Here is a 27,999-nt window from a genome sequence, read left to right as displayed (position 1 = left end):
TGTGGGTCTCCCTCTTTCTGGATCACTATGTGGGTCTCTCGCTCTCTAGATCACTGTGTGGGTCTCTCCCTAGGTCACTGTGTGGGTCTCTCTCTCTCTCTCTAGATCACTGTGTGGGTCTCTCTCTCTCTCTCTAGATCACTGTGCGGGTCTCTCTCTAGATCACTGTGTGGGTCTCTCTCTAGATCACTGTGTGGGTCTCTCTCTGGATCACTGTGTGGGTCTCTCTCATTCTAGATCACTGTGTGGGTCTCTCTTTGAATCACTGTGTGGGTCTCTCTCTCTCTCGATCACTGTGTGGGTCTCTCTCTCTCTAGATCACTTTGTGGGTTTCTCTCTAGATCACTGTGTGGGTCTCTCTCTAGACCACTGTGTGGTACTCTCTCTCTCTCTCTATCGATCACTGTGTGTGTCTCTCTCTCTCTCGAGATCACTGTGTGGGTCTCTCTCTCTCTCTAGATCACTGTGTGGGTCTCTCTCTCTCTCGATCACTGTGTGGGTCTCCCTCTCTCTCTCGACCACAGTGTGGGTCTCTCTCTAGATCACTGTGTGTGTCTCTCTCTTTCTAGATCACTGTGTGGGTCTCTCTCTCTCTCTCTAGATCACTGTGTGGGTCTCCCTCTTTCTGGATCACTATGTGGGTCTCTCGCTCTCTAGATCACTGTGTGGGTCTCTCCCTAGGTCACTGTGTGGGTCTCTCTCTCTCTCTAGATCACTGTGTGGGTCTCTCTCTCTCTCTCTAGATCACTGTGCGGGCCTCTCTCTAGATCACTGTGTGGGTCTCTCTCTAGATCACTGTGTGGGTCTCTCTCTGGATCACTGTGTGGGTCTCTCTCATTCTAGATCACTGTGTGGGTCTCTCTTTGAATCACTGTGTGGGTCTCTCTCTTTCTAGATCACTGTGTGGGTCTCTCTCTTTCTAGATCACTGTGTGGGTTTCTCTCTCTCTCTAGATCACTGTGTAGGTCTCTCTCTCTCTCTCTAGATCACTGTGTGTGTCTCTCTCTCTCTAGATCATTGTGTGGGTCTCTCTCTCTAGATCGCAGTGTGGGTCTCTCTCTCTGTCTCTCTAGGTCACTGTGTGGGTCTCACTCTAGAACACTGTGTGTGTGTCTCTCTCTCTCTCTCTCTAGATCACAGTGTGGGTCTCACTCTGTCTCTCTAGATCACTGTGTGGGTCTCACTCTAGATCTCTGTGTGGGTCTCTCTCTCTCTCTGGATCACTGTTTGGGTCTTTCTCTCGATCTTTGTGTGGGTCTCTCTCTCTCGATCACTGTGTGGGTCTCTCTCTCTCTAGATCACTGTGTGGGTCTCTCTCTCTCTCTCTCTCTCGAGATCACTGTGTGGGTCTCTCTCTGTCTCTCTAGATCACTGTGTGGGTCTCTCTCTGGATCACTGTTTGGGTCTTTCTCTCGATCTCTGTGTGGGTCTCTCTCTCTCTCTCTGGATCACTGTGTGGGTATCTCTCTCTCTCTAGATCACTGTGTAGGTCTCTCTCTCTCTCTCTCTCTCTAGATCACTGTGTGTGTCTCTCTCTAGATCACTGTGTGTGTCTCTCTCTAGATCACTGTGTGTGTCTCTCTCTCTCTCTCTAGATCACAGTGTGGGTCTCTCTCTCTCTCTCCAGATCACAGTGTGGGTCTCTCTCTGTCTCTCTAGATCACTGTGTGGGTCTCACTCTAGATCACTGTGTGGGTCTCGCTCTCTCTCTAGATCACTGTGTGGGGCTTTCTCTCTCTCTCTCTAGATCACTGTGTGTGTGTCTCTCTCTCTCTCTCTCTCTCTCTAGATCACTGTGTGTGTGTCTCTCTCTCTCTCTAGATCACTGTGTGGGTCTCTCTCTCTCTCTCTCTAGATCACTGTGTAGGTCTCTCTCTCTCTCTCTCTAGATCACTGTGTGTGTCTCTCTCTAGATCACTGTGTGGGTCTCTCTCTAGATCACTGTGTGTGTCTCTCTCTCTCTCTCTAGATCACAGTGTGGGTCTCTCTCTCTCTCTCCAGATCACAGTGTGGGTCTCTCTCTGTCTCTCTAGATCACTGTGTGGGTCTCACTCTAGATCACTGTGTGGGTCTCTCTCTCTCTCTAGATCACTGTGTGGGGCTTTCTCTCTCTCTAGATCACTGTGTAGGTCTCTCTCTCTCTCTCTAGATCACTGTGTGTGTATCTCTCTCTCTCTCTAGATCACTGTGTGTGTCTCTCTCTCTCTCTCTCTCTAGATCACAGTGTGGGTCTCTCTCTGTCTCTCTAGATAACTGTGTGGGTCTCTCTCTCTCTAGATCACTGTGTGAGTCTCTCTCTCTGTAGATCACTGTGTGGGTCTCTTTCTCTCTAGATCACTGTGTGAGTCTCTCTCTCTCTGGATCACTGTTTGGGTCTTTCTCTCGATCTCTGTGTGGGTCTCTCTCTCTCGATCTCTGTGTGGGTCTCTCTCTCTCGATCACTGTGTGAGTCTCTCTCTCTGTAGATCACTGTGTGGGTCTCTTTCTCTCTAAATCACTGTGTGGGTCTCTCGCTCGATCTCTCTCTAGATCACTGTGTGGTCTCTCTCTCTCTAGATCACTGTGTGGGCCTCTCTCTCTCTAAATCACTGTGTGGGTCTCTCTCTCTCTAGATCACTGTGTGGGTCTCTCTCTCTCTAAATCTCTGTGTGGGTCTCTCTCTCTCTAAATCACTGTGTGGGTCTCTCGCTCGATCTCTGTGTGGGTCTCTCTCTCTCTCTAGATCACTGTGTGGGTCTCTCGCTCGATCTCTGTGTGGGTCTCTCTCTCTCTCTAGATCACTGTGTGGGTCTCTCTCTCTCTAGATCACTGTGTGGGTCTCTCGCTCGATCTCTGTGTGGGTTTCTCTCTCTAGATCACTGTGTGGGTCTCTCTCTCTCTCTCTCTCTCTCTAGATCTCTGTGTGGGTCTCTCTCTCTCTCTAGATCACTGTGTGGGTCTCTCTCTCTCTAGATCACTGTGTGGGGCTTTCTCTCTCTCTCTCTAGATCACTGTGTGTGTATCTCTCTCTCTCTCTAGATCACTGTGTGTGTCTCTCTCTCTCTCTCTCTAGATCACAGTGTGGGTCTCTCTCTGTCTCTCTAGATAACTGTGTGGGTCTCTCTCTCTCTAGATCTCTGTGTGGGGCTCTCTCTCTCTCTCTGGATCACTGTTTGGGACTTTCTCTCGATCTCTGTGTGGGTCTCTCTCTCTCGATCTCTGTGTGGGTCTCTCTCTCTCGATCACTGTGTGAGTCTCTCTCTCTGTAGATCACTGTGTGGGTCTCTTTCTCTCTAGATCACTGTGTGGGTCTCTCTCTCTCTGGATCACTGTTTGGGTCTCTCTCTCGATCTCTGTGTGGGTCTCTCTTTCTCGATCACTGTGTGGGTCTCTCTCTCTCTAGATCACTGTGTGGGTCTCTCTCTCTCTAGATCACTGTGTGGGTCTCTCTCTCTCTCTCTCTCTCTCTCTCTCTCGAGATCACTGTGTGGGTCTCTCTCTGTCTCTCTAGATCACTGTGTGGGTCTCTCTCTGGATCACTGTTTGGGTCTTTCTCTCGATCTCTGTGTGGGTCTCTCTCTCTCTCTCTGGATCACTGTGTGGGTATCTCTCTCTCTCTAGATCACTGTGTAGGTCTCTCTCTCTCTCTCTCTAGATCACTGTGTGTGTCTCTCTCTAGATCACTGTGTGGGTCTCTCTCTAGATCACTGTGTGTGTGTCTCTCTCTCTCTCTAGATCACAGTGTGGGTCTCTCTCTCTCTCTCCAGATCACAGTGTGGGTCTCTCTCTGTCTCTCTAGATCACTGTGTGGGTCTCACTCTAGATCACTGTGTGGGTCTCGCTCTCTCTCTAGATCACTGTGTGGGGCTTTCTCTCTCTCTCTCTAGATCACTGTGTGTGTCTCTCTCTCTCTCTCTCTCTAGATCACTGTGTGTGTGTCTCTCTCTCTCTGTAGATCACTGTGTGGGTCTCTCTCTCTCTCTAGATCACTGTGTAGGTCTCTCTCTCTCTCTCTCTAGATCACTGTGTGTGTCTCTCTCTAGATCACTGTGTGGGTCTCTCTCTAGATCACTGTGTGTGTGTCTCTCTCTCTCTCTAGATCACAGTGTGGGTCTCTCTCTCTCTCTCCAGATCACAGTGTGGGTCTCTCTCTGTCTCTCTAGATCACTGTGTGGGTCTCACTCTAGATCACTGTGTGGGTCTCTCTCTCTCTCTAGATCACTGTGTGGGGCTTTCTCTCTCTCTCTCTAGATCACTGTGTGTGTATCTCTCTCTCTCTCTAGATCACTGTGTGTGTCTCTCTCTCTCTCTCTCTCTAGATCACAGTGTGGGTCTCTCTCTGTCTCTCTAGATAACTGTGTGGGTCTCTCTCTCTCTAGATCTCTGTGTGGGGCTCTCTCTCTCTCTCTGGATCACTGTTTGGGTCTTTCTCTCGATCTCTGTGTGGGTCTCTCTCTCTCGATCTCTGTGTGGGTCTCTCTCTCTCGATCACTGTGTGAGTCTCTCTCTCTGTAGATCACTGTGTGGGTCTCTTTCTCTCTAGATCACTGTGTGGGTCTCTCTCTCTCTGGATCACTGTTTGGGTCTCTCTCTCGATCTCTGTGTGGGTCTCTCTTTCTCGATCACTGTGTGGGTCTCTCTCTCTCTAGATCACTGTGTGGGTCTCTCTCTCTCATAATCACTGTGTGGGTCTCTCGCTCGATCTCTGTGTGGGTCTCTCTCGCTCTAAATCACTGTGTGGGTCTCTCTCTCTCTCTCTCTCTAGATCACTGTGTGGGTCTCTCTCTCTCTAAATCTCTGTGTGGGTCTCTCTCTCTCTAAATCACTGTGTGGGTCTCTCGCTCGATCTCTGTGTGGGTCTCTCTCTCTCTCTAGATCACTGTGTGGGTCTCTCGCTCGATCTCTGTGTGGGTCTCTCTCTCTCTCTAGATCACTGTGTGGGTCTCTCGCTCGATCTCTGTGTGGGTCTCTCTCTCTCTCTAGATCACTGTGTGGGTCTCTCTCTCTCTAGATCACTGTGTGGGTCTCTCGCTCGATCTCTGTGTGGGTTTCTCTCTCTAGATCACTGTGTGGGTCTCTCTCTCTCTCTCTCTCTCTCTAGATCTCTGTGTGGGTCTCTCTCTCTCTCTAGATCACTGTGTGGGTCTCTCTCTCTCTAGATCACTGTGTGGGTCTCTTTCTCTCTAGATCTCTGTGTGGGTCTCTTTCTCTCTAGATCTCTGTGTGGGTCTCTCTCTCTCTCTGGATGACTGTGTGGGTCTTTCTCTAGATCACCGTGTGGGTCTCTCTCTCTCTAGATCACTGTGTGGGTCTCTCTCTCTCTCTCTCTCTCGATCACCGTGTGGGTCTCTTTCTCTCTCTCTAGAACTCTGTGTGGGTCTCTCTCTCTCTAGATCACTGTGTGGGTCTCTCTCTCTCTCTAGATCACTGTGTGGGTCTCTCTCTCTCTCTCTCTCTGGATCACTGTGTGGGTCTCTCTCTCTAGATCACTGTGTGGGTCTCTCTCTCTCCAGATCACTATGTGGGTCTCTCTCTCTCTCTCTAGATCACTGTGTGGGTCTCTCTCTCTCTAGATCACAATGTGGGTCTCTCTCTCTCTCTAGATCACTGTGTGGGTCTCTCTCTCTCTCTCTCTGGATCACTGTGTGTGTCTCTCTCTCTCTAGATCATTGTGTGGGTCTCTCTCTCTAGATCGCAGTGTGGGTCTCTCTCTGTCTCTCTAGGTCACTGTGTGGGTCTCACTCTAGAACACTGTGTGTGTGTCTCTCTCTCTCTCTCTCTAGATCACAGTGTGGGTCTCACTCTGTCTCTCTAGATCACTGTGTGGGTCTCACTCTAGATCTCTGTGTGGGTCTCTCTCTCTCTCTCTCTGGATCACTGTTTGGGTCTTTCTCTCGATCTTTGTGTGGGTCTCTCTCTCTCGATCACTGTGTGGGTCTCTCTCTCTCTAGATCACTGTGTGGGTCTCTCTCTCTCTCTCTCTCTCTCTCTCTCTCTCTCGAGATCACTGTGTGGGTCTCTCTCTGTCTCTCTAGATCACTGTGTGGGTCTCTCTCTGGATCACTGTTTGGGTCTTTCTCTCGATCTCTGTGTGGGTCTCTCTCTCTCTCTCTGGATCACTGTGTGGGTATCTCTCTCTCTCTAGATCACTGTGTAGGTCTCTCTCTCTCTCTCTCTAGATCACTGTGTGTGTCTCTCTCTAGATCACTGTGTGGGTCTCTCTCTAGATCACTGTGTGTGTGTCTCTCTCTCTCTCTAGATCACAGTGTGGGTCTCTCTCTCTCTCTCCAGATCACAGTGTGGGTCTCTCTCTGTCTCTCTAGATCACTGTGTGGGTCTCACTCTAGATCACTGTGTGGGTCTCGCTCTCTCTCTAGATCACTGTGTGGGGCTTTCTCTCTCTCTCTCTAGATCACTGTGTGTGTCTCTCTCTCTCTCTCTCTCTAGATCACTGTGTGTGTGTCTCTCTCTCTCTGTAGATCACTGTGTGGGTCTCTCTCTCTCTCTAGATCACTGTGTAGGTCTCTCTCTCTCTCTCTCTAGATCACTGTGTGTGTCTCTCTCTAGATCACTGTGTGGGTCTCTCTCTAGATCACTGTGTGTGTGTCTCTCTCTCTCTCTAGATCACAGTGTGGGTCTCTCTCTCTCTCTCCAGATCACAGTGTGGGTCTCTCTCTGTCTCTCTAGATCACTGTGTGGGTCTCACTCTAGATCACTGTGTGGGTCTCTCTCTCTCTCTAGATCACTGTGTGGGGCTTTCTCTCTCTCTCTCTAGATCACTGTGTGTGTATCTCTCTCTCTCTCTAGATCACTGTGTGTGTCTCTCTCTCTCTCTCTCTCTAGATAACTGTGTGGGTCTCTCTCTCTCTAGATCTCTGTGTGGGGCTCTCTCTCTCTCTCTGGATCACTGTTTGGGTCTTTCTCTCGATCTCTGTGTGGGTCTCTCTCTCTCGATCTCTGTGTGGGTCTCTCTCTCTCGATCACTGTGTGAGTCTCTCTCTCTGTAGATCACTGTGTGGGTCTCTTTCTCTCTAGATCACTGTGTGGGTCTCTCTCTCTCTGGATCACTGTTTGGGTCTCTCTCTCGATCTCTGTGTGGGTCTCTCTTTCTCGATCACTGTGTGGGTCTCTCTCTCTCTAGATCACTGTGTGGGTCTCTCTCTCTCATAATCACTGTGTGGGTCTCTCGCTCGATCTCTGTGTGGGTCTCTCTCGCTCTAAATCACTGTGTGGGTCTCTCTCTCTCTCTCTCTCTAGATCACTGTGTGGGTCTCTCTCTCTCTAAATCTCTGTGTGGGTCTCTCTCTCTCTAAATCACTGTGTGGGTCTCTCGCTCGATCTCTGTGTGGGTCTCTCTCTCTCTCTAGATCACTGTGTGGGTCTCTCGCTCGATCTCTGTGTGGGTCTCTCTCTCTCTCTAGATCACTGTGTGGGTCTCTCTCTCTCTAGATCACTGTGTGGGTCTCTCGCTTGATCTCTGTGTGGGTTTCTCTCTCTAGATCACTGTGTGGGTCTCTCTCTCTCTCTCTCTCTCTCTAGATCTCTGTGTGGGTCTCTCTCTCTCTCTAGATCACTGTGTGGGTCTCTCTCTCTCTAGATCACTGTGTGGGTCTCTTTCTCTCTAGATCTCTGTGTGGGTCTCTTTCTCTCTAGATCTCTGTGTGGGTCTCTCTCTCTCTCTCTCTCTCGATCACCGTGTGGGTCTCTTTCTCTCTCTCTAGAACTCTGTGTGGGTCTCTCTCTCTCTAGATCACTGTGTGGGTCTCTCTCTCTCTCTAGATCACTGTGTGGGTCTCTCTCTCTCTCTCTCTCTGGATCACTGTGTGGGTCTCTCTCTCTAGATCACTGTGTGGGTCTCTCTCTCTCCAGATCACTATGTGGGTCTCTCTCTCTCTCTCTAGATCACTGTGTGGGTCTCTCTCTCTCTAGATCACAATGTGGGTCTCTCTCTCTCTCTAGATCACTGTGTGGGTCTCTCTCTCTCTAGATCACAATGTGGGTCTCTCTCTCTCTCTAGATCACTGTGTGGGTCTCTCTCTCTCTCTCTCTGGATCACTGTGTGGGTCTCTCTCTCTCGAGATCACTGTGTGGGTCTCTCTCTCTCTCTCTCTGGATCACTGTGTGGGTCTCTCTCTCTAGATCACTGTGTGGGTCTCTCTCTCTCTCTCTCTCTGGATCACTGTGTGGGTCTCTCTCTCTAGATCACTGTGTGGGTCTCTCTCTCTCCAGATCACTATGTGGGTCTCTCTCTCTCTCTCTAGATCACTGTGTGGGTCTCTCTCTCTCTAGATCACTGTGTGGGTCTCTCTCTCTCTCCAGATCACTATGTGGGTCTCTCTCTCTCTGTAGATCACTGTGTGGGTCTCTCTCTCTCTAGATCACTGTGTGGGTCTCTCTCTCCAGATCACTGTGTGTGTCTCTCTCTTTCAGCTTGATCACTGTTTGAGTCTCTTTCTCTCTCTCGATCACTGTGTGGGTCTCTCTCTCTCTTTAGATCACTGTGTGGGTCTCTCTCTCTCCAGATCACTGTGTGCGTCTCTCTCTTTCAGCTTGATCACTGTTTGAGTCTCTTTCTCTCTCTCGATCACTGTGTGGGTCTCTCTCTCTCTAGATCACTGTGTGGATCTCTCTCTCTCCAGATCACTGTGTGCGTCTCTCTCTTTCAGCTTGATCACTGTTTGAGTCTCTTTCTCTCTCTCGATCACTGTGTGGGTCTCTCTCTCTCTAGATCACTGTGTGGGTCTCTCTCTCTCCAGATCACTGTGTGCGTCTCTCTCTTTCAGCTTGATCACTGTTTGAGTCTCTCTCTCTCTCCAGATCACTGTGTGGGTCTCTCTCTCTCTAGATCACTGTGTGGGTCTCTCTCTCTCCAGATCACTGTGTGCGTCTCTCTCTTTCAGCTTGATCACTGTTTGAGTCTCTTTCTCTCTCTCGATCACTGTGTGGGTCTCTCTCTCTCTAGATCACTGTGTGGGTCTCTCTCTCCAGATCACTGTGTGCGTCTCTCTCTTTCACCTTGATCACTGTTTGAGTCTCTTTCTCTCTCTCGATCACTGTGTGGGTCTCTCTCTCTCTAGATCACTGTGTGGGTCTCTCTCTCTCCAGATCACTGTGTGCGTCTCTCTCTTTCAGCTTGATCACTGTTTGAGTCTCTTTCTCTCTCTCGATCACTGTGTGGGTCTCTCTCTCTCTCTCTCTCTCTCTCTCTCTTTTTCTCTCTCCATTGAACTTGCAGGTTTTGAACCCTGTCTGTTGCTGCAGACAGAGATTTTTAAAAGAACTAAACTCCACAGATGCCATCTTCAGAAGATAGATAAATTATCCATGTTTATTTTTGAACTGTCTCGACACTGAGAAGAACCACCGAGTTCAGCCTGAAGCCTGCCAAATCGCCAAACCTGAAAAGACAAATCACGGGACTTTCAGGGCGGCATTCTCTGTCCGCTTACGGCATCAGGATTCACCGGTCTTGCTGCAGTGAGTGGGAGATTTGGCTGAGCGCCAGATTCTTCACCCTTGCTAGCAGCGGCAGGGGGGGCGAACTCCCAGCGGAGAATCCCAGCATAAATTGCCTAATCTATCTTCCCACTCCATCATCTATTCATATAATATAATATCATACAATTTACAGTGCAGAAGGAGGCCATTCGGCCCATCGAGTCTGCACCGGCTCCTGGAAAGAGCACCCTACCCAAGCCCACACCTCAACCCTATCCCCATAACCCAGTAACCCCACCCAACACTAAGGGCGATTTTGGACACTAAGGGCAATTTAGCATGGCCAATCCACCTAACCGGCACATCTTTGGACTGTGGGAGGAAACCGGAGCACCCGGAGGAAACCCACGCACACACGGGAAGAATGTGCAGATTCCGCACAGACAGTGCCCCAAGCAGGGAATTGAACCTGGGACCCTGGAGCTGTGAAGCAATTGTGCTATCCACAATGCTACCGTGCTGCTATTGTGTGTTTGTGAATCTTGGAATATTTATGTGCAGGAAAGTCAGAGCATTTTTAAAATTATTTTTCCTAAGGCTGGGTTAAGTACAATAAAAACTATCCTCTTATTTTCAAAAAGATCAAGGAAACCAGTCTGATTGTGGCTGTTATAGTCAAATAGGGAGTGCAAATGGCGGAGGCAACTTACCCCTCCTCACCTGGTTGTAACACCGGTTTCTTCAGTGTTTTGTCTTTTTGGCTTTAGTAAGGGTTAATACCGATTTAAGATGCTTTTAGACTCTTCTCAAGGGCTGTCAGAGGTTTCTCACTTAATTGTTGTACTATCCCTGTTCAATCCCCATATATCTCACTTCTACTCAACTCTATACTCACTCCACTGATATGCTCTTTGTACACATCTACATCTGCAGCTGAAGCTATGACGATGCGCTGATATTAAAAATGAGATGCAAACAGCCTAAGTCAATTTGAGTCCAGCCCAGGGCTGTCATGGTCCAGGCTGCACAAATGGGAAAACGTAAGGCCCAGTCCTGAAATCAGCCCATAGCCAGAACCATTTCTAATACTCAAAATTGATATTTTGCAGATTGTTTTTGAGGTGCCGTGGCAGGGCTGTTAGCATCCATTTAATGCCCTTGTTATACTTTGGTCTTCTCAGCATGTCCAGATGTTACAATGAAGATGGCAGAGGCAGAAGTCCAGGATCATGCCATCAGCCTAGTGCATCTTGCCAGAGGTTGCAGGGGCATAACGTTGTTTGAAAGTCAAAGTTTAACAAGGGCTTTCATTCAATTTACTGCCTTAAATGTACAATTTTCTACAACTTACAGCAGAGAAGAAGGCCATTAATCTCATCACTATTCTCCCAGTGCCAACACTTCAGCTGAATTGATCAGACAAAGTTTGCGACCCTTCTTCTCGCCCTAGATAGGGCTTCATCTCAGATGTGAATTGTGGCATTTCTATGTGCCACACGGACCCTTTTTTGAAATTCTGTCTTGGGATGGGGACGTCACTGGCTACACCAACATTTCTTGCTCATCTTTGATACATTTGGGAAGGTGGTGATGAGCTGCTTTCTTGAACCACTGCAGTTCACATGGTGTAGGTACATCCACAGTGCTGTTAGGGAGGAAGTTCCAGGTTTTAGACCAAGCCCCAGTGAAGGAACGCCAATATATTTTCAAGTCAGGATGGTGAGTGGCTGGGCGGGGAACCTGCAGGTGGTTGTGCTCACATGTGGCTGCTTCCATTGTCCTTCTGGAAGATAGTGTTTGTGGGTTTGGAAAGTACTGTCTAAAGGGCCTTGGTGTGTTCTTGAAGTGCATCTTGTAGATGGTACACATTGCTGCCACTGTGCAGCAGTGGTGGAGGGAGTGAATGTTTGTGAATGGGGTGCCAATTAAAGCTGGCTGCTTTGTCCTGGATAGTTGAGCATCCAATGATAATAATAACAATAATTTTTATTATTGTCACAAGTAGGCTTACTGCAATGAAGTTACTGAAAAAATCCTTTAGTCGCCACATTGCAGCACCTACTCGGGTACACTGAGGGAGAATTTAAAATGTCTAGTTCACCTAACAAGCACGTCTCTAGGGACTTGTGGGAGAAAACCGGAGCGTCCGGAGGAAACAGACGCGTGGAGAACGTGCAGACCCAAGCAGGGAATCGAACCCGGGTCCCTGGCGCTGTAAAGCTACAGTGCTAACTACTATGCTACCATGCCGCTGTTGGAGCTTCACTCATCCAGGCAAGTGAAGAGTTTTCCATTACACCCCTGACTTGTTCTTTGTAGAGAGTGGATAGGATTTGTGGAGTCAGGAGGTGAGTCACCTGCTGCAGGATTCCTAGCCTCTGACCTGCCCCGGTAGCTACAGTATTTATAGGGCTAGTCCAAATCATTTTCTGGTCAATGGTAACCCCAGGGATGTTGATGCTGAGAGATTCAGTGAAGGTAATGCCATTGATTGTCAAGGGGAGATAGTTAGATTCTCTTTTGCCTGGCATTTGTGTGGTTCAAATGTTACTTGTCAGTCAAAGCTTGGATATTGTTCAGGTCTTGCTGCATTTGGACATGGACTGCTTCAATGTCTGAGGAGTTGCAGATTGTGATGAACATTGCGCAATTATCAACTAACATCCCCACTTCTGATCTTGTGATGGAAGGAAGGGCATTGATGAAGCAGCTGATGATGGTTGGACCAAGGCACTACCCTGAGGAACCCCTGCAGTGATGTCCTGGAACTGAGATAATTGACATCAAACAACCACAGTCATCTTCCTTTGTGCCAGGTATGATTCCAACCAGTGGAGGGTTTTCCCCTTGATTTCCACTTGACTCCAGTTTTCCCAGAGCTCCCTAATGTCATACTCAGTCAAATGCTGTCTTGATGTCAAGGGCAGTCACTCTCACTTCACCTCTGGAGTTCACAATGAGGTCAGGGGCTGAGTGACCCTGGTACAACCCAAACTGAGCATGTTGTTGCTAAACAAGTGCCGGTGATAGCACTGTTGATGACCCCTGACATCACTTTACTGATGATCGAGAGTAGACTAATGGGGTGGTAATTGGCTAGGTTGAATTTGCCCTGTTTTTTTGCATACAGGACATCCCTGGCCAATTTTCCACATTCTCAGGTTGCTACCAGTGTTGTAGCTGTATTGAAACAGATTGGCTAGGGGCTTGGCAAGTTCAGGAGCACAAGTCTTTGGTACTATTGTGTGAATATTGTCAGGGCCCATAGCTTGCAGTATCCAGTGCCTTCAGCCATTTCTTGATGTCATGTGGAGTGAATCAAATTTGCTGAAGACTGGTATTTATGATGCTAGTAACTTCTGGAGGAAGCTGAGATGGATCATCCACTGGGCACTCCTGGCTGAAGGTTGTTGCAAATGCTTCAGTCTTATCTTTTACACTGATGTGCTGGGCTCCTCCATCACTGACGATGGGGGCATTTGTACAGCATCTTCCTCCAGTAACTTGTTTAATTGTCCTCCATCATTCACGGCTGGACGTGGCAGGACTGCAGAGTTGAAATGTGATCCATTGGTCATGGAATCGCTTAGCTCTGCCTATTGCTTGCAGCTTGTGCTGTTTGGCACAAATAGTCCTGTGTTGTAGCTTCCCCAAGTTGACGCCTCAAGTTGACTTCCTCCTGCAGAATGTGGGAGGAAAGGGTCACCTCTAGTATCCCTTCTGACTACATCTGCGGGAAGTGCACCCAACTCCAGCTCCTCGAGAGCCGCATTAGGGACCTGGAGATGGAGCTGGATGAACTTCGGATCATTCGGGAGGCGGAGGAGGTTATTGAGAGGAGTTATAGGGAGGTAGTCACACCTCAGGTAAAAGAAGAAAGTAGATGGGTTACCGTCAGGGGAGGGAGAGGGAACCGGCAGGCAGTGCAGGGATCCCCTGTGGTCGTTCCCCTCTATAACAAGTATACCGTTTTGGATACTGTTGCGGGGGACGACTTACCAGGGGTAAGCAATAGGGCGCAGGTCTCTGGCACAGAGTCTGTCCCTGTTGCTCAGACGGGAAGGGAGAAGAGGAACAGAGCACTTGTCATTGGGGACTCCATAGTTAGAGGAACAGACAGGAGGTTCTGTGGGAACGAAAGAGACTCACGGTTGGTATGTTGCCTCCCAGGTGCCAGGGTTCGTGATGTCTCTGATCGTGTTTTTGGGATCCTTAAGGGGGAGGGGGAGCAGCCCCAAGTCGTGGTCCACATAGGTACCAACGACATAGGTAGGAAGAGAGATGGGGATTTGAGACAGAAATTCAGGGAGCTAGGGTGGAAGCTGAGAGCTAGAACAAACAGAGTTGTTATCTCTGGGTTGTTACCCGTGCCACGTGCTAGCGAAGTGAGAAATAAGGAGAGAGAGGAGTTGAACACGTGGCTACAGGGATGGTGCAGGAGGGAGGGTTTTGGTTTCCTGGATAATTGGGGCTCATTCTGGGGTAGGTGGGACCTCTACAAACAGGATGGTCTTCACCTGAACCAGAGGGGTACCAATATCCTGGGGGGGAGATTTGCTAGTGCTCTTCGGGGGGGTTTAAACTAATTCAGCAGGGGGATGGGAACCTAAATTGTAGTCCCAGTGTACAGGATGTTGAGAGTAGTGACGTCAGGGATAGGGTTAAAAGTTCGAAAGAGGGCACCGGCAAGCAGGACGCTGGTTTGAAGTGTGTCTACTTCAACGCCAGGAGCATCCGGAATAAGGTGGGTGAGCTTGCAGCATGGGTTGGTACCTAGGATCTCGATGTTGTGGCGATTTCGGAGACATGGGTAGAGCAGGGACAGGAATGGTTGTTGCAGGTTCCAGGATTTAGATGTTTCTGTAAGAACAGAGAAGATGGTAAAAGAGGGGGGTGGGGTGTGGCATTGTTAATCAAGGAAAGTATTACGGCGGTAGAAAGGACGCTTGAGGACTCGTCTACTGAGGCAGTATGGGCCGAGGTTAGGAACAGTAGAGGAGAGGTCACCCTGTTGGGAGTTGTCTATAGACCTCCGAATAGTCCCAGAGATGTCGAGGAAAGGATTGCAAAGATGATTCTTGACAGGAGCGAGAGTAACAGGGTAGTTGTTATGGGGGACTTTAACTTTCCAAATATTGACTGGAAATACTATAGTTCGAGTACTATAGATGGGTCAGTTTTTGTGCAGTGTGTGCAGGAGGGTTTTCTGACACAGTATGTAGACAGACCAACAAGAGGCGAGGCCACATTGGATTTGGTACTGGGTAATGAACCCGGCCAGGTGTTAGATTTAGATGTAGGTGAGCACTTTGGGGATAGTGATCACAACTCGGTTATGTTTACTTTAGCAATGGGCAGGGATAGGTATATACCGCAAGGCAAGAATTATAGCTGGGGGAAAGGCAATTATGATACTATTCGGCAAGATTTAGGAGGTATAGGATGGGGAAGGAAACTGCAGGGGATGGGTACAATCGAAATGTGGAGCTTTTTCAAGGAACAGCTACTGCGTATCCTTGATAAGTATGTACCTGTCAGGCAGGGAGGAAGTTGTCGAGCAAGGGAGCCGTGGTTTACTAAGGAAGTTGAAGCACTTGTCAAGAGGAAGAAGAAGGCTTATGTTAGGATGAGACATGAAGGCTCAGTTAGGGCCCTTGAGAGTTACAAGTTAGCCAGGAAGGACCTAAAGGGAGAGTTAAGAAGAGCGAGGAGAGGACACGAAAAGTCGTTGGCGGATAGGATCAAGGAAAACCCTAAGGCTTTCTATAGGTATATCAGGAACAAAAGAATGACTCGAGTAAGATTAGGGCCAATCAAGGATAGTAGTGGAAAGTTGTGTGTGGAAACAGAGGAGATAGGGGAAGCATTAAATGGATATTTTTCGTCAGTGTTTACACTGGAGAAAGACAATGTTGTCGAGGAGAACACTCAGGTTCAGTCGACCAGGCTAGATGGAATTGAGGTTCAAAAGGAGGAGGTGTTAGCAATTTTAGAAAATGTCAAAATAGATAAGTCCCCTGGGCCAGATGGGATTTATCCTAGGATTCTCTGGGAAGCCAGGGAGGAGATTGCAGAGCCTTTGTCCTTGATATTTATGTCGTCTTTGTCGACAGGAATAGTGCCGGAAGACTGGAGGATAGCAAATGTTGTCCCCTTGTTCAAGAAGGGGAGTAGAGACAACCCTGGTAATTATAGACCTGTGAGCCTTACTTCGGTTGTGGGTAAAATGTTGGAAAAGGTTATAAGAGATAGGGTTTATAATCATCTTGAAAAGAACAAGTTGATTAGCGATACTCAACACGGTTTTGTGAAGGGTAGGTCATGTCTCACAAACCTTATTGAGTTTTTTGAGAAGGTGACCAAACAGGTGGATCAGGGTAAAGCTGTTGATGTGGTGTATATGGATTTCAGTAAGGCGTTTGATAAGGTTCCCCACGGTAGGCTATTGCAGAAAATAAGGAAGTATGGAATTGAAGGTGATTTAGCGGTTTGGATCAGTAATTGGCTAGTTGAAAGAAGACAGAGGGTGGTGGTTGATGGCAAATGTTCATCCTGGAGTTCAGTTACTAGTGGTGTACCGCAAGGATCTGTTTTGGGGCCACTGCTGTTTGTCATTTTTATAAATGACCTGGAAGAGGGTGTAGAAGGATGGGTTAGTAAATTTGCAGATGACACGAAGGTCGGTGGAGTTGTGGATAGTGCTGAAGGATGTTATAGGATACAGAGGGACATAGATAAGCTGCAGAGCTGGGCTGAGAGGTGGCAGATGGAGTTTAATGCGGAAAAGTGTGAGGTGGTTCACTTTGGAAGGAGTAACAGGAATGCAGAGTACTGGGCTAATGGCAAGATTCTTGGTAGTGTAGATGAACAGAGAGATCTCGGCATCCAGGTACATAAATCCTTGAAAGTTGCCACCCAGGTTAATAGGGCTGTTAAGAAGGCATATGGTGTGCTAGCCTTTATAAGCAGGGGGATTGAGTTTCGGAACCACAGGGTCATGCTGCAGCTGTACATAACTCTGGTGCGGCCACACCTGGAGTACTGCGTGCAGTTCTGGTCACCACATTATAGGAAGGATGTGGAAGCTTTGGAAAGGGTTCAGAGGAGATTTACTAGGATGTTGCCTGGTATGGAGGGAAGGCCTTACGAGGAAAGGCTCAGGGAATTGAGGTTGTTTTCGTTAGAGAGGAGAAGGCTGAGAGGTGACTTAATAGAGACATATAAGATAGTCAGAGGGTTAGATAGGGTGGACAGTGAGAGTCTTTTTCCTCGGATGGTGATGACCAACACGAGGGGACATAGCTTTAAATTGAGGGGTGAGAGATATAGGACAGATGTCAGAGGCAGTTTCTTTACTCAGAGAGTAGTAGGGGTGTGGAACGCCCTGCCTGCAACAGTAGTAGACTCGCCAACTTTAAGGGCATTTAAGTGGTCACTGGATAGACATATGGATGAAAATGGAATAGTGTAGGTCAGATAGGCTTCAGATGGTTTCACAGGTCGGCGCAACATCGAGGGCCGAAGGGCCCGTACTGCGCTGTAGTGTTCTATGTTCTATGTTCTATTTCTAGATATGCTTGGTGCTGCCCCTGGTTTGCCCTCCTGCACTGTTCATTGAGCCAGGATTGATCCACTGGCTTGGTGGTAATGGTAGAGTGGAGGATGTGACGGGCCATGAGCTTACAGATTGTGGTTGAGTACAATTCTGCTGCAGCTGATACCCCACAGTGCCTCGTAGTAGCCAGTCTTGAGTTACCAGATCTGTTCAAAGTCTATCCCGTTTAGCATGGTGTTAGTGCCGCACAAAACGACGGAGAGTACGTCAATGTGAAGATGGGACTTTGTCTCCACAAGTACTGTGCGGTGGTCACGTCTACCGATAAGGTCATGGACAGATGCAGAAGGCAGGTTGGTGAAGGTGTGGTTAAGTACGTTTTTCCTTCTTTTTTGTTCCCTCACCACCTGCCGCACTATGTTCTTTATGACTCGGCCAGCTCAGCCTATAGTGGTGCTCTGCTCCCTACCATTTCCCATTCCAATGAACCAAAGTCATGAGCAGTACAAGCCCATGGGAGTTCCGGCCATACAATGCCTCCATGCTCATACACCAAGAATGAAAATCTAAGCTAATCATGCAGAATTTACAGGGCAGTTTAAGCCACCTGCAACTACTTCACAATGTGCTGCAAGTTGTTAAAAATGCACAACCCAGGAAGAAGATACCATAGCACAATGTATAAAGCATGCACTGACACTACTTTGAGCTAACATATAGGTATCAGCCTTGGCTCAGTTCCAGTGATTTTGCCTCTATGTTAGGAGGTTGTGGGTTTCTGCCAGCTGCCGGGAGGAAAATTGAATCGTAATGACCAGCGAATTCCGGCACCTGTCTGTTTCTTCAAGCATTCAAGATGACATGATCACTATTTGAAACAGAGCAATATGCCTCGGTCAACATTTATCCCTCAATCACCATTTCACAAATCAGATATCTGCCCATTTATCTCATTGCTGCCGTGAGACTTGGCTAGGGTGCAATCTCTGCCTACATTAGAATAGTGATTATACTTAAAGAATATTTAATTAGTTGGAATTAATTAGAGGTTACGAAAAGCATTAAACAAACGCAAGGTTTTTATCTCATATCATTAGTCGTGTGTATAGTAAGCAGTCACCTAAAGCAAATGGTAATAACATTTCCTCTCTGTGACTGAACTGGAAAGAGACCAGGAAAGATTGCTCATGCACATTCGGCCCGCCCACGCCCTGCACTTTGATATGAAACAAACCTAGGCAGGCCAGTGTAAACAGTACAGTTGCAAAGTCAGCTGACCTGTGACGGGCTGGTGACACTGATCTCGGGAACAAAGTTGTCCTCAAAGAAGTTGATAATGTTTTCCTGGTGCAGCTCCTTTGTTGGGGTGAGCTTTGGAGGTGGTGGGACCGGAGGCCCTCTTCTCAGCTAGCCAGGAGAAATGAGAAGTTAAAGGGAAAGGAATGAAAACAAGTCTGGCACACAGGCAACAGTATCAAAGAGACCAGATATCGTAATCCCGCGCTCCCGGGAACTCTACTGAGAGGAACCGGAGACTCAAGTACTCCATCAGTGGGCTGTGTTTACCTTTAGGTTGGCACATAAACTGGATCTCAACACCAACAGTGTTTAGGTGAAAACACCGAGCTTTAATACAACAACAAAATCGGCCTCTGTGATGAGCAATATAAAATGGTCACGGCCAGATGCCAACGGATCCCCAGCCACCAGAGTGTGATAACATGTAATGCCGCTGAATTTCCTGTTGTTTACTTATATTAGGCCTTGAAAAGCCCACATAAAGTTCACTGGCCTTTTTGCACCCCACCATCAGAACAGCATGACACTTTTCTCTTTCCTAGCATGCAGCCAGGTTGAGTACTTAAGTTAAACTCATGCAGGCTTAGATCCTCTTGTGTCAGCTACTTAAATGGCCCAGTCTCCATGAATGCGACCAGCTCACCTACTGTTACCACAACCAGCAGAGAATCACCGTGCCCATGAATATCAGGGCCTGAGAATATTTGAAAAGCGGCAAACAGGTGTTTAGATGGAATGTTAACATTTATCGAGAGCCTTGCACACAAAACATTTGCCTCAAAAGGTGCTGAGTGAAATGTGGTGCATTTGCAGAATTTTCCATATTTGCAGGCATTATTTCTCCCATTCCTTTTACATACATTCTGTGCATCCCTTTGAAACATTTGCCAGTGGTTCAGACCAGACTGTTGTGCAAAGTCTGTGCAGCATGTGGGGGTATTATCCAAGCCAGGGAGAAAATGTTCAGTGTGTCTGTGCTGTTAAGTACAACTGAACACTGCCTGAATCCATTTTGCTTTTGGTTTCAAACTTTACCTGAGATGGTGACTTGGGACGAGTTGGAGTATGAGCTGGAGATGCTGCCAAAGGTGCCAAAGTATGATTGGGACTGGTCACTGGGCTACTGGGCGGAGATGGTTCTTCTGGTGGTGTCGGAGTCTTGGAGATTCTCAATGGTCCTGAGTCACTAAACAGGGCAGAAAAGCATGCAACATCAATTAGCTGGTGAATATTGTAAGATTATTCTACATACCTGTTACAGTGACATTGGTTTTGACCAAAAGTCTGGACCTACCATTGTGCCATCCTCTTCCAATCTTCTGCCAAACATGTTTCACACAAGCTTTTTGGACTGGTGCTGTTGCTTTGTGGAGTATTATTCAGCTTAAAGCTTCATCTGTCACTTCACTGCTCTGTCACGCACACTGCAAACATCTTCCCCTTGTTGAAACAGCCACAATATAGCCATTTATACTGGTAGGGTGATGAAGGGCGTGATTTAATGGCCACTCTGTGCCCGAAAAGCAGCTCACCATGGCGCAGTGTCCGATAGGAACCCGGAGATCCCACTCCCGGGATCTACCCGTTTCACAACGCCTTGCGAGATCTAACACGACCACGCGAGATGCTGCGATGTGAATCCCGCCCAATGTGGGTGGTATCACTTTTAGGCAAGTCTGAATATTAGAGCGAGGCAGCTAACCTCACTCTAATGTGCAGATTCCTGAGTTACCCGAGGCCTGGGATCAATTTCCCTCATCTCGGAGACCTCGGGCGAGCGCTGTTCAGTACTGGTCTCGGGGACCAGTTGGAGCAACACTCCTGGGAGTCTCCCAGGGCAGTGGAGGCCCCCATATTCATGCCCCTTAGGCAGGGTGGTACCCTGGCACTGCTGGTGCCACCCTTACACCCTGGCAGTGCTGGAATGGCACTGCCAAAGTGCCCAGGTGGAACTAGCAGGAGCACTGTCAGGGTGCCAGGCTGGCACCGGGGGTGTCCTGCACACAGGTGTTGGGCAGTGGGTGCATGGGGGTAGGGGGGCAGGAACCCTCCCTTGTGCATTGGGGCAGGGTCGCATTGGGGGTCTCAGAGATTTGGATGGTATTTTTAAATGGTGTCCCAATCTCTCGCTACACAGGAGAGTTCCGGTGAGCGGAGCTCCTCAGTGTACAAAACGGGGCTATGTGCAACCTCAGCCGTGGCTTCCTCGTTGAGGCCCCTAATCAAACATGAGTCGTGTTTTCTAGCCTTGTATTTCTTGGCGAGCACCGGGAATCATGCGGCGAAATGCGCTCGCAATGGAACTTTGTTCCCATTTAGTTAAATCATGCCCAACATGGAAGTAATTGGAGATATTGATCAGGGAGGGCAGTCCTGATGTTAAAGAATTTTGTTTTAAGTTTAAGCTCTCTACTTTTAATTCTACAACACAAAGAGGAACATTAAACTAATTACAAAGGGATTGGATATCTATCTAGACTCAATAACTAAACATGAACACAAACAACGGGTACATATCTAGGATAAATCCATAAAGCAACAAAAGCAGAGTGATAATTACAATCAGCAGGGACAATATCAAACATTAATACGATTTACCACCTGGTAATAATGTTGGTTCATCTTAGTTTTTGACAGGAGGCCAAGTTCTAAGCCTGCTAGCAGGACTACAGCGTACATGATTTGGTATTCCTAGCCACAATCGAAAACTAATCATTCCTACTACCAACTGTGTCTACATCACACACACTCCAAACCTACCTCCAGCTCCTTTGTCAACAGTAGCAAAAGACAGTGTGAAATAACATCAAACATTTGATTATATCCAACTGCTAATCGTTTAAAACATGAAACACTCTTGACTTTGATGTCACAAAGACCTACAGTACATCAGTGGTAAGAACCTCGTACTAATCAAATTAGATTTTCAGAAACGATGTAAGAGCTCAAGAAAAGAGAAATGAAAATCGGCCTCTCGCCCATCAAGTCTTTTGACATCCCATGGACACTACCATATCATTGTCGCTATCCACCTATGTAATCTCCTCCGAGCATGTACACTCAACCTTGTCATTGACTCTGACCCACCCGTTTGATATCCCTTTACAGACCATGTACATTCTACTCCATTGCGGACTTGACCCTAACCATTTAAACTCATTTCACAATGCCAGATTATGGTTTCTACCCCCTCCCATTCAAACTCCTTTTCATTGCCTGTGTACACTCAAGATTATTTTATGAACTCCATTCCACCTATTAAATCTTCTTCCACAGCCCATGTTGTACCCTATCATGGAGCTTCATTGGGTGTTCTTGTCCAATAACAACCAAGAGACCCTGTGGCCAACCATCAGGCCCAGAATTGCACACCTCACAGACACTTGAGTTGTATCCCAGTTCTTTGATGCAATGCTCACTAGAAGACAGGCGGCAAGTGACAGTGATGTAACTGTAGCATGCCAACAACGCAAAAATCCAGACATCCTTATCCCTCTATGGAACAGATGCAGTGTACTTTGAGCGTACGGATAGGGACAGGGAGTAGAATCTGGAGATATTTGTTAATGGGGCATTATGTAAGGCAAAACACTGCGGGATTTTCCAGTTCCACTGCCCAAAGTCAACGGACCTTTTGCTGGTCCGTCAACTTTTCCGCCCGCAATGATTCCCAAAGCACGTGGGACCGCAAACTTCCGGCTGCCGTGTCACCAAATCACGAAAATGTGCAAACAGGGTTCTTTTGGGCAATCAGGTGTACGATACGTTCACACCGATAAACACACTGTGTGTGCACACATACATACATGCATGCACGCACATTCAAACAGGCGCACACATTCAAACTCATCACTGCATTTAAGAGTTCCTCCAGAAATGACTGAAACCCACACATGTAAATCGGCTTGATTTAGAGTGCACAGTCTCCCCCTTTAGGAGTCTAACCATCTACAGTCATGTCAACGAGACAATGAGAATGTATGAGTGTTAACATTAGATAGGCACTACAAATGGGACTGCACATCCTTTAACATGAAAGCAACTCTAAAAAGAGTAAGGCCTGTTAAGGGAGATTCAGGAGCTCCACTCTGAATGTCGTTGAACCTGTTTTGGACGTGACATCTGTCCATTAATGGCAATATACTATCTATCCACCTTTACGATCAGCTTATTTACTTATTGATAGTCTGGATTCAGAACTCTTTAGCCTCAGTAAGTCTTACAACACTAGGTTAAAATCCAACAGGTTTGTTTCAAACACTAGCTTTCGGAGCACTGCTCCTTCCTCAGGGAAGTATGGGCTCTCTGCCAAAATTAGTGCAGTGCGGCGCTCAAGGGGGTACAAAGTGCAGAGGGGAGTCAGTGGCAGCTTCATTGGACACCTCAACTACAATGGGTGTGATATTGGTCGTCTGAGAGTGAAGACGCATTCTAAGCATTGTCTTGCATCTTTGAATTTGTCTATATATGTTTCTGGAACATACCTCTTCATTCACCTGAGGAAGGAGCAGTGCTCTGAAAGCTGGGGTTTGAAACAAACCTGTTGGACTTTAACCTGGTGTTGTAAGACTTCTTACTGTGCTCACCCCAGTCCAACGCCAGCATCTCATCTTTAGCCTCAGGCACAGTAAAAGTTTAGATCCCTGAGATTCACACTTGAAATGAAATGAAAATCGCTTATTGTCACGAGTAGGCTTCAAATGAAGTTACTGTGAAAAGCCCCTAGTCGCCACATTCCGGCGCCTGTTCGGGGAGGCTGTTACAGGAATCGAACCGTGCTGCTGGCTTGCCTTGGTCTGCTTTCAAAGCCAGCGATTAGCCCTGTGAGCTAAACAGCCCCGATTCCACTAGTAAAGTGGAAGATGCTGATGTTAGTGGGTCAATACCAATCTTAATTTTACTGGAAGGTTTGAACACACAACCAACTACATGAAACATAGGAACAAGAGTTGGTCATTCAACCTCTCAGGCGTGTGGCAGCTTTCAATCAGGTGATGACTGACCTGTTGGCTAAACAGCACCGATAAAAGGTTTTCCAAAAAGAGGGCAGCACAGTGGCCTAGTGGTTAGCACAACCGCCTCACGGCGCTGAGGTCCCAGGTTCGATCCCGGCTCTGGGTCACTGTCCGTGTGGAGTTTGCACATTCTCCCCGTGTCTGCGTGGGTTTCGCCCCCACAACCCAAAAAAATGTGCAAAGTAGGTGGATTGGCCACGCTAAATTGCCCCTTAATTGGAAAAAAATAATTGGCTAATCTAAATTTATAAAAAAAAAAATTAAAAGGTTTTCCAAAAAGGATTCCCTCGGTGAGTGAAAACCAGGACTGTGAGCAGGGGGAGTGTGAGCAAGAGAGTTCAGTATAAATGGAAAGCAAAATTGTGCAGGTGGAGAGTGAGAGGGTCGTCTGATTCCATCATTTTCCAATGGGTGAGCTGCATTAAAACCACCCTCCTCCCGATACTCAAAATCCACTTCCATGAAGAACACTGATTTGTAAAATTGCCCCTCAAATTTGTCAAGAAAGTTGTTCAATTTATCTGAAACTCAAGCGACGATGATTTAAGCTTTCACTAGGCACAATACCTGGGTGCACCTTGGATGGTAAATGCTTTGTCAGCGTGCTGCTCTCCCAGTTTACTCATTATTTCATAGAGTTTGTGACAGAGCTAGAAAAGAAAAAAGAACAAGTATGAAATGGCATCTTCAAACAAACACTGATAGTGGCCTGGTAATAACCGGGCCCTCTCATTTCCAGACTTTCAAAAATATTCCATCAAGAAATAAAATAAAATAAGAGTCTAATTATTTGTGTTTACTCTCATTGGGGCCCATCGAGTGATGGGTTAATAATATACAAATACCATACATGCTATGAAGGATTCCTCTTTAAACCACACCAATAGAAATTAAAAGTGGGCACTATAAGACTCAGTGCATTGAGTAACAGAAGAATATATTCAGGTACAGATATCAAAGAGTCCATGAGCCAGGAATTAGATATGTTCAACAGCCAAGTTCTTGATGTACACCCAGGTTTTGGAAAGTTTTACACCAGCAGCCCCAAATCATCCAATTTATCTCAAAGTTGTCCTTCCTTTTATTTCTCACTCTTTTCAATGAACAGTTTTATTTGAAATGTCAAATTATTTATATTGCTGTCTCATATGCACTCTATACAAGCTGCGAGAAACAAGAGAAGATTTACTTGAGGTATAGAATTTACAGTGCGGAGGAGGCCATTTGCGATTAGTGATAGTGAATTCATGGGTAATGATCCATTTGAAGTGTTCAAGAATAATACCAAGTATAAAAGAGATGGAATATGAAGAAATATTTGAGCGATCAAGAGGAAAAACCTTTACAGGAGAGGAGCCTCGTGAAGGATTAAGTGATGAACCCAGATTACCTTGCAGTAAGGGAAGGAAATCGAACTTGAGTAAATAAAGTAGCGGAAAAGTACATTTAAAACAGTATTACAAAGAACTTCTTTTCTCAGGGCCATGTATGATCAGGATATTTTGCCAGGCAGAGAGTAGGCAGATACATAACTGGGAGAGTGAGGATACTGGAGTGAGAAGTCAATTACTACATGAGGGTATGGGGCACATGTCCAGGAGCTCCAGCTAACTATGGGCTCTCTGCCAAAATTAGTGCAGCGCGGTGCTCAAGGGGGCACAGAGTGCAGCGGGGAGTCAGTGGAGGGGACACCTTCATTGGACACCTCAACTACAACGGGTGTGATATTCGTCGTCTGAGAATGAAGACGCAATGCCAGGGACCAGAAGCTTTAAAATTGACTGAGGAATTTACAAATTTGGGAGATATGGGTTGTGTCAGCCATTGGATGCTATGCTGAACTCTAAACACTATAATACAATGACAACAATGTGCATGCACCACCCTCACTCCCCCAACACCTCCTGCCAATAAGGTGGCTTACCATAGCAGAAAGGTGGTTCAAGTAGTACAATGCCCACTGCTCAATTAACAGGAATAATATTCTCACAAGTATCAACACCCATCTAAGACCACCATCTTAAGGCCTTTCAACCATAGTAGACCAAGGAGCTGGAACTGTGTGGAAGCCCTCAGACGATAGGCAGGACATGTAATGAAGCTTGTAAATATTGACTGTGATTGGAAATGTAGTGAATACCATGCAGTAATGGAAGAAACTCATTTGGTTTGTACCCTCTGTAATGTCAATATTAAACAGTCATAGAATTTACAGTGCCATTCAGCCCATCGAGTCTGCACCGGCCCTTACAAAGAGCACCCTACTCAAGCCCACGTATCTACCCTCTCCCCGTAACCGCCACTTAACCTTTTTGGACACTAGGGGCAATTTATCATGGCCAATCCACCTAAGCCGCACATCTTTGGACTATGGGAGGAAACCTGAGCACCCGGAGGAAACCCACGCAGACACGGGGAGAATATGCAGATTCTGCATAGACAGTGACCCAGCCGGGATTCAAACCTGGGACCCTGCTGCTGTGAAGCAACTGTGCTAACCACTATGCTACCGTGCTGCCCAGTCATGTAACGTATTTTATACATTTTATTACAAAAGTATATTTTTTGAAAAACAAAGCAGTCACCGTGCTTCCATTTTAATACACCCATTCACGCCAAGCTGACTTGAAGATGGAGGTGGGCAGTAAAGGTGGGTTTTAAATCATTCCAAACTGTTGGCTGAGATAAACGAAATGGAACATATATATATTTTAAATATTTAGTGATTGTTATGATGGCCACAAAGGGCACAAGGGATCATCATTAGATTTCCCCGTGGGCTCCATGGAATACAAATTCCCCTATTGAGTGGGTGGAGGCTTGCCCATTAAGAGATGCACGGCGGGAGTTCAAAGCCCTCAGTCCCGCCCCTGACCGGTATCTCCATAGGTACCCGGGCTGGGACGCCAGTGTTGTACACAGCAGTTGTGGCCCCATTTGTTACTTTAAATAAGGGAGTTATTGTTAGCCTTGACTAAGTTACTATATTGGCGACGAGGAGTAAAAACAGTCCCCCCCCCCCCCCCCCCCCCCCCCCGAGAGCCTTCAGAGTTGAATACACGCAGTTTCTCCAGTAAGAAACTAAATGCCTCTCTTCAGTAAACTTGAGCCTTCTGACGTAAATGGAGAAGACTGAGCTCAATATGCAGAGCTCATGCGTTACTTCTTCTGGGCTAATAACATAGTGGGAGCTGAGAAACAAGAAGTGATTCTGCGGACAGCATGTGGGGCCCTGACATTCAACATAATAAAAAGCCTGGCCTACCCAGACTCCTCTGTTTCGAAAAGTTTTGACAAGCTTGTAGACCTAGTGCGAAATCATTATGACTCCAAGTCCCCTATCATCCTCCAGAGATGCTGCTTTAATATAGTAGGTGGGAAGCCGGGCAAACCCATCCCTAAATTTGTTTTTTTTTTAGAAAATATTTTATTGAGGCATTTATAATTTTTTTAAAATGTAAACAACAAAGAGATCCAACACACACAAAAAACCCACAATAACATACCCAACTCCCCCTAGCCCTAAACCCCAACTATCCATACATTAGAGTCCCTGCCGTTATTCGTCACTTCCATGCCCCCCCCCCCCCCCCACCCGGTCCCCTCCTGCTCACGGTCAATTCACCTTGAAGAAGTAGATGAATGGCTGCCACCTCCAAGCGAACCCTTGTAGTGAATCCCTTAAGGAAGACTAAATATTCTCTAGCCTAAGAAACCCTGCCATGTCACTGACCCAAACCCCCGACTTTGGAGGCTCTGAGTCCCTCCATCCCAGTTAAATCCGTCTCTTGGCCACCTGGAAGGTAAAGGCCAAAACGTCGGCCTCTCTCCCCCTGGGCTCCCTGATCTTCCGACACTCCAAATATTTTTATATTTTTTTAAATTTAGAGTACCCAATCCATTTTTTCCAATTAAGGGGCAATTTAGCGTGGCCAATCCACCTAGCCTGCACAAGATGTGGATTGTGGGGGCGAAACCTACGCAAACACGGGGAGAATGTGCAAACTCCACACGGACAGTGACTCAGAGCCGGGATTGAACCTGGGACCTCGGTGCCGTGAGGCAGCAATGCTAACCACTGCGCCACCATGCTGTGACACCCCAAATACTGCCGCCTCTGGATTCGGAGTCACCTTCCCTTCCAGGACCTCTGACATGACATCTGAAAATTCCTGCCAAAATCCCCTCAGCCTCGGACCACCCAAAACACATGTACATGGTTGGCAGGACTTCCCCCACACCGCCCACACCTACCCTCCACCTCCTCACAAAACCTACTCATCTGGGCCACAGTCATATGAGCCCTGTGGACCACCTTGAACTGGATCAGGCTAAGCCTGACACACGACGAGGATGCATTGAATCTCCTGAGGGTCTTCTCCCATAACCCAACTTCCAACTCCCCTCCCAGCTCTTCCTCCCACTTCCTCTCACCTCCCCGATTGGGATCCCTTCCCACTCCATCAGTTCCTTGTACATTTTCGAGACTCTCCCTTCCCGACCCCTGTTTTAGACAACACCTTATCCTGTAGCCCCCTTAGTGGGAGGCGAGGGAAGCTCAGGCCCTGCCTCCAAACAAAATCCCGTACCTGCAGGTACCGGAGTCCGTTCCCACCCGGAAACTCAAACTCCTCTAGCTCTGCCAGGCTCGGGAAAACCCTCCTCAATGAAGAGATCCCCAAATCTCTCAATCCCTGCCCGCTGCCACCTCCT

General features: G+C 47.4%; 1 protein-coding gene across 23 annotated transcripts in view; it reads right to left on the bottom strand.

Moving 5' to 3' along the window:
- The window catches only part of amph (amphiphysin), a 354,942-nt gene that overhangs the window by 115,996 nt on the left and 210,947 nt on the right, over positions 1–27,999 (bottom strand). For 20 of the 23 annotated variants that reach the window (XM_038809956.1, XM_038809944.1, XM_038809948.1 and 17 more), the window contains exons 9-12: positions 23,854–23,936; positions 21,032–21,040; positions 19,307–19,457; positions 18,251–18,379 (exon numbers count right to left, since the gene is read on the bottom strand). In XM_038809956.1, the coding sequence (XP_038665884.1) occupies positions 18,251–18,379; positions 19,307–19,457; positions 21,032–21,040; positions 23,854–23,936 (372 nt within the window). The remainder of the gene's footprint in view (positions 1–18,250; positions 18,380–19,306; positions 19,458–21,031; positions 21,041–23,853; positions 23,937–27,999) is intronic. The other 3 variants (XM_038809945.1, XM_038809947.1, XM_038809960.1) reach the window with 1 other exon arrangement.

The sequence above is a fragment of the Scyliorhinus canicula genome, chromosome 10 (genome assembly GCF_902713615.1).
Source record: "Scyliorhinus canicula chromosome 10, sScyCan1.1, whole genome shotgun sequence".
Lineage (NCBI taxonomy): Eukaryota > Metazoa > Chordata > Chondrichthyes > Carcharhiniformes > Scyliorhinidae > Scyliorhinus > Scyliorhinus canicula.
The sequence above is the reverse complement of the archived record's forward strand: the minus strand, read 5'-3'. Positions and strand labels throughout refer to the sequence as shown.